Source organism: Notamacropus eugenii, chromosome 4, assembly GCF_028372415.1.
Source record: "Notamacropus eugenii isolate mMacEug1 chromosome 4, mMacEug1.pri_v2, whole genome shotgun sequence".
Classification (NCBI taxonomy): Eukaryota; Metazoa; Chordata; class Mammalia; order Diprotodontia; family Macropodidae; genus Notamacropus; species Notamacropus eugenii.
The window spans coordinates 151,813,762-151,826,555 of NC_092875.1; the positions used below are offsets into that span (position 1 = coordinate 151,813,762).

Genomic DNA, 12,794 nt, shown 5'->3' on the forward strand with positions numbered 1-12,794 from the left:
GATAGGAAACATATAATAGGTATTATGTGCAGACCACTAATCTCGCCTCAGGAAAAGTGAAATCAGAGCTTCTAGAAGCAATTGATCTCCAGAAGAGTGGGCCCAGTGAAGAGATTTTGAGGCAAATTGAGGGAAATGATCCCCTCTATTACCTGCAGGAATTGATATTTTTCTACTTTTTTACTCCACCATCTTGACTCAAAAGGCTGTATAAGACAATAACAGAAACTATTTAGAAGAGAGAACCCAAAAAAAGTATGAAATAAGTATGAGGAATACATATACACACACACACACACATTTTATATACGTGTATATATATATATGTGTGTATATATATATACACACACACATATACATATATATAGGTTGGTTGGTTGGTTTATATACATATATCACCTACTATGTGCCAACTATTGTGCTAAAAACTTTTTACAAGTATTATGTTATTTAATCCTCACAACAACCCTACAAGGCAGGTATTGTTATTATCTCTTTTATAGATAGGAAACTGAGGCAGGCAGAGATTAAGTAACTTGCCCAAAATGTCTGAGGCTGGATTTGATCTCAGGTCTTCCTTATTCCAGGCCTACCACTTTTAAGGGCAATGAATAAAAAGTAAAAGTCTGAAAGATAGGCAAGGTAAATGAGGAGAGTGAGGGAATTAAACCTTTCTAGGAAAAGGTACAGAAAATGATTTTTTAGAAATTATTGAAAACAATTCAAAGGGAGGAAAAGGATTATTTACTTGACTATTAAACTGAGAAGGGAAAAAAAGAGAGAAAGAACTAAATAAGTAGATAAAAACAAGTAAGCAAGAGGAAGTAAAAAGCAAAACTTCAAAGTCAGGAAGAGGGCAATAAATAGGAGTGGAGGAGCTTGAGGGTAAGGGGAAGAGAGTGGGTGGGAATAGGGTCATCTTAAAAAAGCTAAAATAACTGAAGAGACATTGTACAATGTTTACAGCAGAAGAATGGAAAAACCATAGCTTGGAAAAACCCCAATATTAAGGAAAAAAGGAGGAAAACAGAAACCTAACACATAACTTTAAATATGAATGGATTAAACAATCCAATGAAATGAAAAAGTAAATGATTGTATAAGAAAACAAAACCCCACTCTCTGTTGCTTACAAAAACCACATTAAAAAAAAACAAAGACATACACAGAATAAAATAAGGTTTACAAAAAAATTTACTATGCAACAAGTGAATCCAAAAAAGAACTGGAATAATGCTATCAGACAAAGCAAAAGTAAACATTCGTGAGAAACAGGAATAAATAAAGAGACTACATTATGCTGAAAGAAACCATATGCAACAACCCAATATCAATATGAAATTTACATGCTCCAAATGCCTTAGCATTCTAATTCATAAAGGAAAAATTAACTGAGCTACAAAAATACATAGAGTAACACAATGGCAACAGATTTCAACATTCCTTTCTCAGTTTTGAATAAATGGGACTGAAAGACAAAAGGGAAAATATAGAACTAAAAAACTGCTAGAGAAATTTAGAGCTAAAAGGCTTGTAATGTCTCATAAAGGAAAAGAAAATGAATATATATATATATATATATTTTTAGAAACAGGTGAAACTTTTACAAAAATTGACCATGTATTAATGGTCAGAGATTTTGCAAATAAATATAAAAAGGTAGAAATAGTAAATACATCCTTAAGAGACCACAATGAAATAAAAATAGTAATCCGTTCAGGAACCATGAAGAAAAGAGAGATTCAAATAGAGACTTACTGGTGCAATCCTGGTCAGCTGTTTTTGCTATGAGCTATCTTGCCTTTTATTTCTTTCAGTCTTTTGACTTATTAAAAATTATTATTTATTGATATCTCATGGAATCATTGGCTTCCATTTGGTCACTTCTAATTTTCAGGGCGTTATTTTCTTGGGTAAGGTATTATACCTCTTGTTTTTCAAACTCTTAATTCTCTTTCCACTTCTTTCTATCTTAGCTCTCATTTCTTTTTCCATTTTTTCCCTCTCCCCTTCTCATTTGGTTTTAAAAATCATTTTAGGTCCTTTTTTTTAAAAAAAAAAAAAACTCTTAAAAGTTAAATAAATAAATTTAATTAAAAAAAAAAAACAAAAACAAAACTCTTGCTTTACCTCTTCCAGTAATTCTGGTTGGCCTTGTACCCTAGCTGCAGTTTTCTTTGAGGCTTTGCATTTAGATGTTTTGTAGTCATTCTCTTCTGTGTTTATGGTCTTAACTCTAAAAGTTCCTGATCCAGGTTTGGGTCTTAGAAAGATGCCTGTTGGTTTGCCCTCATTGGAAGTTAGAGTACATTGCTTCTGGACTCAGCCTCTATCAGCCCGTGTGAAGCTCTGCAGATTCAGAGAAAACAAACCAAGTCTTTTTTTGCTTTGGGATTCCTGTGCTGATTATTCTGCTTCAGCTTCAGCCTACACTGGAGGCTAGAAATGAGTCACTATTCTATTCCTCAATCAGCAGATAGCTTGGGCCCATGACCATGATCATTCCTTTCTACCACATCTATGAGCAGGTCATCTCTCCCTTTGGATCTGTGACCTGGAACTAAATGGGTAGTGAGTGACAGATGGAATCCTAGATGGAATCCTTTCCTGCACTTTATGCACTAGTTCAAGGATCCTATGGGAAGTGGTTTTAACCCAGTGCTTCATGTCCAGGGGTAGAGCCTTGGCCCTCGTTCAGCCCCTGGGTCCTGGAATGTTCCATGCAAGCTCCTGGATGGACCATATCTCTAGTATCGTCAGACCTCTCTTTTCCATATGCTGCCCTAGGTTGGAGAAGTGTGTGATTTTTGTGTGTCTATTGTGGGGGACCTGGCCTATATTTTTTCCTACTACTCTACTATCTTGACTCTGCCCTATTTGGTCAGGGATTTTAGGTAGTTTGATAATTCTTTAATTATCTCTTGCTCAAACTGTTTTCCAGGTTAATTATTTCTGAAAGTAGATACCTTATGTTTGGGGCAGCTAGGTAGTCCAGTAGATAGAGTGCCAGGCCTGGAGTCAGGAAAAGTCCTCTTTCTAAGTTCAAATCTGTCCTCAAATACTTACCAACTATGTGACCCAGGGCAAGTCACTTAACCTTGTTTGCCTCAGTTTCCTCATCTGTAAAATGAGCTAGAGAAGGAAATGGTGAACCATTCTAGACAGTATCTTTGCCAAGAAACCTTCAAATGGGATAACGATGAGCTATGAACAACAACCTTACATTTTCTTCTATTGAGAAAAAAAATCTTTGATTTTGTTCTAAAATGTTTTGTCTCTTGAAGTCGTTGGAATGTGATTCTTCCATTCTGTTTTTTTCAGGGAGTCCATTACTTAGGTAAATTTTTCCACCGTCTGTTCTAAGTTTTTTGTTCTCACATTTTTCCCCCATGAGAGCTCTAATTTTAATTCTAATTTCTTTTATCTCTTGCTTGATTTTCTTACAGACATTCTTGTAGTCCTCGTGGCCAAGCCATTTTTTCCCTGTGACTCTATTTGTACTTAAATAGTTACTCTTTTCATCAAATTTCTCTTAATGCATAGCCTTTTCTTATTATTTTTGTAATTTTCTTTTTTTTTTTCACTGCCATTGCTCCTTTTTCAGTGCTTTCAGTCTTCAGTCTATTGTGGCTTGTACTGACTTCCTGGTGCAAATTCTCTCTGAGCCTCTTTTGGATTTTAACTTTTTGTTCAGGTCTTGTTTGACTGGTAGAGCTTACTTCTATTACTCTGATTTTATTTATCTAGGTTGTGTGAAGGAAAGCTGGGTTCCTCTATTCCTTTCAGCTCTCCCTCTCTTTATGTTGCCATCTTAATTGCATATGAGATGAGATGAGATGAGGAAGTGGGCCAGCTAGCTCCACTTGCATCGTCTGCAGGTAGCTCCTAGGGTCTGTAAGTATCTTTAAGGAGAATTTCCAACTCCCCTAGTTCCTATTCTTTACTCTCACAACGCCATTTTGTGATATTGTAATTTGGTAGAAGTAGTCTGGTTCTCGAGAACCAATTCATGATGACCAAACAACCTTAGAACTTCAGAACAAGAAGAGAATTTACTCATTATCCAACCCTCTCATTTCATCAGTGATGAACTGGGCCTTGAGAGGTCAAGTGACTTGTTGAAAACCACAGTTATTGGTGAAACCCTATCAAAGTTAGTTAAATGTGTTCTTGTAAACTCTGCTCAAATATTGAAAAATTAAAAAAAATTGAAAACTAGTGGATACACACACTAAAGTATTTTTAAAATATTTAAATAGCTTAATCAAAGACATGGTTCTAGAAGATGAACATCAGTCCTATGTTTAATTCAATAGCTACTATGGCTAAACTCCTTGAAAAGACTGTCTATAATAGGTGTCTTTGCTCTTTCTCCCCTTATTCTCTTTTTAATCCCTTACAGTTTGGCTTCCCACTTCATCATTCCACCAAAACTGCTCTTTCCAAAGTTACCAGTGAGCTCTTAAGCGTCACGTCCCATGGCCTTTTCTCTGTCCTCCTCCTCCTTAAACTCTGCAGCCTTTGACACTGTTGATCGCTCCCTCCTCCTTCTTATTCTTCTCTCTAGGTTTTCAGGATACCAGTTTCCTGGTTTTTCTGTTACCTATCAGACTGCGCTTTCTCAGTATTCTTCTCAGTAGTCTTTGTTACATCCTCATCCAGATCGTGCCCTCTAACAGGAGTTAACCACTGGACTGTTTTGGGCTCTTTTTTCTCCTCCCTTCATAGTACTTCACTTGGTGACCTCATCATAGCCCGTGGATTTAATCCCTGTCTCTGTGCTGCAGATTCTCAAATCTGCCTCTCTGCTGACCTCCAATCTTGAATCCACCCTTCAGACATCTTGAACTGGATGTCCAGAAGACATCTTAAACTCAATGTCTAAAACCAAACTCATTATCTTTCTCCCTAAACTATCCCTACTTCCTACCTTTCCTACTGCTGCAGAGGGCAATGGTTCTGTCCAAAGGAATGTAAATTTTGATGGCTTTGGGGGTTTGATAGCTACATTTTTTTCTTACCTACATCTATTCCATTATTGCTGTGCTTTTTAAAAAAAACTAGGATAATTACTCTTTTGTCCCATGTAGTTTTTATTATTTCTTGAAATACAGCTCTGGAAACCAGGCTTTGATACAGTCCATTTTGGGGGACACAAATGGAGCTACTTGACTATGCCTTTAAACCCAGATCACTTTGGTTCTCACTGACTGGCCAATAATAGGTCCAGTCCAAGCCTTGACGATAGCCCGTTGCTCATGGCTCTCATGGCTCAGAGTGAGTGTAAGTAGCAATTGTTTCTGTTCTGGCCAGAAACTCTAAGGGTCTTCCCCTTCCAGACTGATTCTTTTGTGAAGGCAAACTAGGCCATCTTTTGCATCATTTCCTACCTAGCCTTTGACCGCTGAATGGGTATTGCCTCAAACTGAGAACTGGGAAAGACTTTAACAAGGCCAAGGTCTTCCACTGCATCCTGAGCCATCACCAGTTATCCTGACCTATGTCTTGCCACTGGACCCCAAAAGCTCATCATCAGCTTTGCACAGCCCTCCCTCACTTAAATCCAATTCACCTGCAAGTCAAGACATCACCTTCCTGAAGTCATTGGTCCTCTCTGAGGATGAAGGAACAAAGGATGAACAAGAGGACAGCTCCATCCTCTCAGTCCCTCAGGCTCATAGCCTAGGAGTCATCCTAGATTCCTCATTTCCTCACTACTTCTCACCCTCCAAAAATGAATCTGTTGCTAAGGCCTGTCAAATGCACTGTTGCAGCATCTCTGCAATACGCCCCCTTCTCTCCTGGCACCACAGGCCCTCATCACCTCACATTTGGATTGCTGCACTTACTGGAGGGTGGGTTTGCTTGCCTCATCTCTCCCCACCCCAATCTGCCCTCCATCGAACCTCCAAAATGATTTTCCTACAGCTAAGGCCCAACCTATCACCCTCCCTCCTTTGCCCACCCCCCACCCAATTCAATAAATTTAAATGACCTCCTACTGCCTCTAAGATCAAATACAGCATCTTCTGCTTGGTGTTCAAAGTCCTTCATAACCTATCTTCCTTCCTATCTTTACAGTCTTCTTATACCTTACTTCATGCTATGTACTCTTTTATCCAGCAACACTGGCCTCTTGCCTGTTCCAGGAACAAGATACTCTATCTCTTGGCACTGGGCATTTTCTTTGGCTGCCCCCATGCTCGGAATGTTTTCCTTCTTCATCTCTATCTACTGCCTTCCTTAACTTCCTGTAAGTCCTGACTAAAATCAAATCTTCTCCAGGAGCCTTTCCCCAGCCCTCTTAATTCTAGTGGTGTCCCTCTCTTGGTTCCTTTTTATCATGTATGTAGCTTGCTCGTACATGTTTATTTGCCTGTTGATACCCCCATCAGATTGTGAGCTCTTTGTCTTTGCCTCTTTCTGCATTCCCCAGAACTTGAGTGCCTAGAACATAGTAGGTGCTTAATAAATGTTTATCAACAAACTGATGGCTGAGAAATGGTATTTTTTTGGGCAAGTCCTGCTAAGGAAACTCTTTCTATATATCAGTCAGCTAAGGGTTCTGCAATTAGTATTCTGAGAGTTTCTTAGGACCCTAAGAACTTAAATTAGTTGGCCAGGGTGATATCACACAGCCAGAGGAAGAACTTGAACTCTGTATGTAAGGGTTCTCTAAATGTATCTAGATTAAATATTGAAAAAGACAAAGATAAAACAGACCCTACTTTAAAGGTACTTATATGATACTGGAAAGATACAACATGAGAAAGGAGACAACATTAAGAACAAGGTGCTGGAATGAGGGAGAGATAAGGGAAGATTTTACCAAGGACATGATCCTTGAGATACATCTCAAAGGAGAATAATGATTCTTAGAGCCAGAGATGAGAGGGCAATATACTTCAGGCATGGTTGGCTTGAGCAACTATCCAGAGGAAGGAGATGGAATGTTAATTTGGGGGACAGCTTAGTTACTAGTCCAGCTTGATTGAAATGCAAAGGCATACTGTTGGTGGAGTTGTGAACTGACAATTATTCTGTGGAACCATTTGGAACTATTAGGCATACCTAAAGGGCTGTCAAACTCTGCATACCCTTTGATCCAGCAATACTACTGCTAGGTCTATATCCCAAAGAGATTTTTAAAAAGGGAAAAGAACCTATTTATACCAAAATATTTATAGCAGTTCTTTTTGTGGTGGCTAAGAATTGTAAATTGAGGGGATGCCCATCAACTGGGGAATGGCTGAACAAATTGTGGTGTATGGTTGTGATGGAATTACTATTATGCTATAAGAAATGATGAGCAGAATAATTTCAGAAAAACCTGAAAAGACTTACATCAACTGATATAGAGAGAAGCGAGCAGAACCAGAAGAACGTTATACATGTTAACAGAAAAATACTATATGATGAAGAATAGCGAATGACTTGGCTATTCTCAGTAAAACTGATTCAAGAAAATGCCAAAGGACTTGTGATGAAAAATGCCATCTGCCTCCAGAGAAAGAATTGATATTGTCTGAATACAGACTGAAGCATACTTCACATATTTCACTTTCTTTTTTTTGTTCAAGTCTTCTCGCACAAAGTAACTAATATGGAAATGTTTTACATTTATGGCACATGTATAACCAATATCAAGTTGCTTACTATCTCAGGGAGGGGGAGAGGGGAAAGGAGGGATAGAATTTGGAACTTGAAATTTGAAAAATATGATAGTTAAACATTATTTTTGTATGTAATTGGGGGGGGTAAAAATAGGAGTAAAAAAAAAAATAAAGATAAAAGCATGAAGGTGATTAATTTAAAATGAGTCCTGAAAGCTAAACTGGAGCTGGATTGTGGAGGGCCTTTATTATGCTAAGTTTTATTTCATCCCAGAGGCCATAAGGAACCACTGAAGATGTTTAAGTAGGTGAGTGACCTGGTCATACCTGTGTTCCAAGAGTTCTAATCTGGAAACTGTATGGAGACTGGATTGGAAAGAAGGGAGACTTAGAAAGCAGAGGGAAGCTATAGAAGTAAGTAGTCTAGGTGAGAAATGACGGTGTGAATTAGTGTTAGTCTAATGAATGGAGAGAAGGGGAGGGAAGCATAAGGACCTCCATATTTTCCATTTACCCCCCTCCACTCCCACTCTCCTTATAGAGTGAGTGAGGCTATGGAGGTAGGATCAATAAACTTGATAAGACTGAATGAATGAAAGAGAAGGAGGGATTAAGGACTATGGGTAACTGGAACCCATAGAAGGGCTCTCAACATAAATAGAGGGGCAAGTATGGGGGAAAATGATGATGATGTTTGTCTTGTGTATACTGAGCTTGAGATGTCAAGGAGACTTCCAGGTAGAAATACCTAGCAGGTGGGTGACAATGTTTGCTATATACCTGCTAGATCAAACATCCAGTTTAAGGTATCCAAGGGGCAGCTGGAGACTATCTCAGGAGGGAGATTTGGATGTTGAAATCTGGGAATAATGTGCAAGATGGTAATAATTTATTGGAGGTGATGAGGTCACTCAATCAGACAGTATAGAGCGAGAAGAGAGTCTACGGCAAAGGTTTGGGTGGCGCTCATGGTTAGGGGGTGAAGAGATGGATGAAAAAGCAGCAAGGAGACCGAGGCATTAGAGTTTACTACTTGTCAATTCTCACCCCAATGAAATGTTGATTAGGCATCATTATGATAGATATTTTGCCTGTTAATGCTCTTTTCCAATGAAGATCATCAAAATACTTCAGAAATACAGGTATGGTAATTTAGCTTTAGTCACAATAAAATGAGTTGTTTTGGTCTATATTAAACACCAGCTACTGGGGCACAACTGAAGTATGAAACACCCTAATGTTTGTAATATATATTTCACATATAGTAAGTCACCAAATCATCTAGGAATGCTTTTATTTTAAACAATCTTATATTACAATTTATGGAAGCAATCTGTAAAATGAGCAGTATTAAATTGTGTGCCATGAAATATTCAGGAATGAATACATATTTACATCTTTTTAATAGTTACCCTTCAGGTCAAATGACAAAACTGTCACACTGCAAAACAAGTTATTTTCATAAATGGATGGACCATTTCACTTTCAGCACAAATTATTCATATTTGAAGCTTAACATTTCTTTGAAAAAACTATATATACAATCTTGGTTTTCAGAAACTGCAGTGTTCATGTTCTTGAAAAGTCCAGCAAACTGTGGCTTCTGTGTGTATTTTCACAGTGTTTCCTAGTTGTAGGTAATAAGTTATGACCTCCTAAGTCTGCGAGACATTGACAAACATTTAACGCTATACAGCCTCCCTGGACGATAGGCTACCAAATTTCAAGTTTAAGATAACTGAAGCCACATTTTCCAACAAAAGCTATTCAGAAATGAAAATGGACATTCTGGCAACTGGGTAAAAAAAATCAATTGAAACCTATCTGCTGGGAATGTTTTCATACTTTTATTCTTGCCTCCTCAGCTGAAGGGGTTCCCTGGATTTAGGTCATTTTGAGAATTAATGACAGGTCTTCTAACTCCTCTTGACCTCAACATGGAACTAGAAATCCCTCCATTAATTCCTTTGGCAGGGGATCTATAAAGGGAGTTCCAGATTTTGAAATGTGGTTTATGGTGACAAAGAAACCTACCTGAACCCTGTTGATTTGTAAAACAATTGTTTCTTCCAACAAAGATTAACAGTTCATCTATCTGGGCAAAGTTGAGGCTTTTTAGATGAAGGAAAAAATGGTCATGACAACCATACATAGATACTTGAAACACAAACGCTGCAGCTTCCAACTCATTTTCCAACACACCCAGGGCCTTGATCAACTAAAATGCTCTACAAAGTTTCAATTAAACGAGGCCGTTTTGAAGTTAGGGAGGTGCTAACTAGCAGCTGTCACTAAAGAAGCCACATCAACTGTTTCAGATTCAGTGGGTGAAACACGACTAAGCCTGAGCAACTCATTAGAACACATGGCACTTGTGTACTGCTTCACTCAAAGGGCTAAAGAGTTCCACAAATCATTCTGACCCTGGTTGGACAGACAGGGGCACTGAGGCATGGACAGGTTAAGGGACTGGCTCATGGGCTTATTATGAGCTCAGCAATATTGGAGCTGGGAATGGAGTGCTGAGCTAGTGGCTCTCCAGGCTGACCACATTCTGTCTTTGAAGGAACTGTTATAAATCTTGAATTACTATGGAAACTTTTGCAAATGGAGTTATGGGGCAGAAATAATAATGTTTGATGACAACACTGTGTGCAGGATTCCTGTTGTCATCTCCTTTAAGGGGAAGAGGGCCTTCATTCGAAAGTTGTTATTTTTGTTGTTATAAATAGCATTGTGGAGAGTGTGTATGTGTGTGTGTGTGTGTGTGTGTGTGTGTGTGTCTGTGTGTGTGTGTGTGTGTGTGTGTGTGTGTGTGTGTGTGTGTGTGAAAGGAGAGGGCCTTGACCATAGGCCCTCCACAGGAGGGGCAGGGGGAACAGAACCAGATTTAAGGCTCTTCTTGCAGTGTTTAAGAGTTTCCAGGATGACTGGGGCTACCATTAACATCCTGGTTCCGTATCATATATTAATAGAACAGAATTCATTTCTTTTTAAAAAATGGTAGATGTATAACTAGGTATCTTTCTCTCCCTTACATCAGGATTCAAGGAAAGCCCTTCCGCAGGGCTTTGTTCTTTACCATAATGAACTTGCTAATAAAGACATGAGCACAACTTGGATCCACTAGATAATGATAAGTTTTCACTGTGGAAGGAGGAGGTTCCAGGGCCACCACAGGACATGGTGTCTGCATGGAAGAAGATGTCGGGGTGAGATGATGTGATGTTTTTGTGATGTAGTCCACAAGTCTGTTGTACTGCTGCTCAGATAGCCTTTCTCTGGCCCCATCCACCTAAAATAAAGAATAAAGGATCATTAGTGCCCAGGTGCCTCCTCTCATGAAAGGGCTGGTAGGGGTGGTGGCATCATTCTAAGGTCTTTTTGCCATTTCTCTGAAGCAGACAGAGTCACAGTGGCACCCCTCCCCATTAGAAGAGGGAAAGCCCTGTGCTAGGAACAGTTGTCAATCTTTAGTGGGAGCAGCTGAGGTTGCACAAAGCTTGTCGTGTTTGCATCTGACAGTTTGCTCACATTTTCCTCATTAAGTGCATTAAAACATCTGCTGCTGCTTTCACCAGCGAGCCCAAGGACAATGGAGAAAGAGTCTTCACTCTGCTTCCTTCGTTCAAGATTGATTAGTCTTATTAACTCAGGACTCGGCTGGTTCAGAATGATTCTAGTTTGACAGAAGATGCAGGGAAATCTCAACTATTTTCAAAACAGTGGCTTTGGACAGAAACTTTAAAAATAAATACCAAACTCTAACAACATTTTCTGTTTTTATAAATATTAGTCTTTAAAGCCAGAAAAAATAGTGATACTGGGCAGAGCAAGAGGAAATTTTTATGAAAAAAAAAAAGAGAGGGAATTCAAAGTACATTCACGGTTCATAAAAGTCTGGACCATCTTCAAAGGAGCTGAAGCTGGGGAACCATGATGCTACCTGGGCCGATTCTATTAGATTTTCTGGGAAGATAACCAGGGCCTTAAGTGATTTTTCCCACCCTAATACAATGGACATAGTGTGTAGAAGAGTGGCTTGGGAAGTCCCCAGTTTAGACCATTAGGGCAATTATGTACATTCACATGACAAATATGGAGGCTCCAACTAGCCAAGAAATGATGAAGATGGCCTTGTAGAACAAAACCCCCACAGCTGGGCCCTGTGGGACTCAGGCATGTTTTATAAAAGTGCAAATCGAAAAAGAAGAAATGACCCATACAAGAGGCATCTAGGCACTGCAAAGAGGAGAAAGGAGGAGGGACATGCAAGTCTATACTACCAAGTACTAAAGACTGAACTATAACACATACTGGATGGCATTAAAAAGGACTTAAGTAATTGTAATACAATCCGGTCTGGTGTGAAACAGCGAAGGCACAAGAAAGCCTTCACTAACTGTAACAGAGGAGAGCTGTTGCTCATCACATGGAATGGGGTCGGCATTCAGCTGGGGAGCACAGCAGGGTGGACTCAAGACTTAATTGCTTCTCCTGAACAGCAGCACAGGAAAACGGTTGTGTTGTGAAAGGAACTGAGCCAATGAATAAACTGCCCCTCCTGACTCATTCAGAGTCTTTCGTAAGAGATACCAGCAGTATGCCAGGCACATTAAGCAATTATTACCCTAAAAATGGCACCTCTGACCAAGAAAACTCAGGGTTGCTTTGGAAAAAATCTTGTTCCATATTTGAATATGCTAGATGATGTCATCTGCAAATTAATTCCTTCCAAAATCCAAGGGATTTTGCAGCATCTAAGTAAAAAGAGATAGAGCAGAAGAAGCCTTTGAATAGACCTGAGATGAAAGTTCTTGATCTCCTAGAAGCAGAGGACAGGAGGAAGTGGGGTACATGGCACACTCTAGCCTGACCTGCTGGTGTGGGGGCCAAGATGGATGCACTCATAGCAAGGCTGCTGAGTACAAGGCAGAGCAGAGTTCTGCCCAGAAGCAAGATGCAGCCTTCTGCCTGAGGCTCTTTAGTTTGTTGTTTAGGCTTTTTCTTCACAGGTGAAAGAGGCTGAGTTGTGGCTGTGGGTTCAGAAAGACAGAGGTGACTTAGCTAATGGCATGAAAAGCAATGTGCCATTTCCACTTCTTTTCCTTGGGTTCTCAACTGAGGGAAAATAAAACCAGAAACAAAGGAAGCAAGACAATGAAGTGACCAGAAGCAGGT

The 12,794-nt window shown here is 39.4% G+C and overlaps 1 protein-coding gene across 11 annotated transcripts in view; it reads right to left on the minus strand.

Moving 5' to 3' along the window:
- Positions 1 to 8,890: 8,890 nt before the first annotated feature.
- Positions 8,891 to 12,794, minus strand: part of VPS13B (vacuolar protein sorting 13 homolog B) — a 1,048,068-nt gene continuing 1,044,164 nt past the window's right edge. For all 11 annotated transcript variants that reach the window (XM_072606881.1, XM_072606871.1, XM_072606867.1 and 8 more), the window contains one exon: positions 8,891 to 10,908. In XM_072606881.1, the coding sequence (XP_072462982.1) occupies positions 10,660 to 10,908 (249 nt within the window). In that variant the 3' untranslated portion in view covers positions 8,891 to 10,659. The remainder of the gene's footprint in view (positions 10,909 to 12,794) is intronic.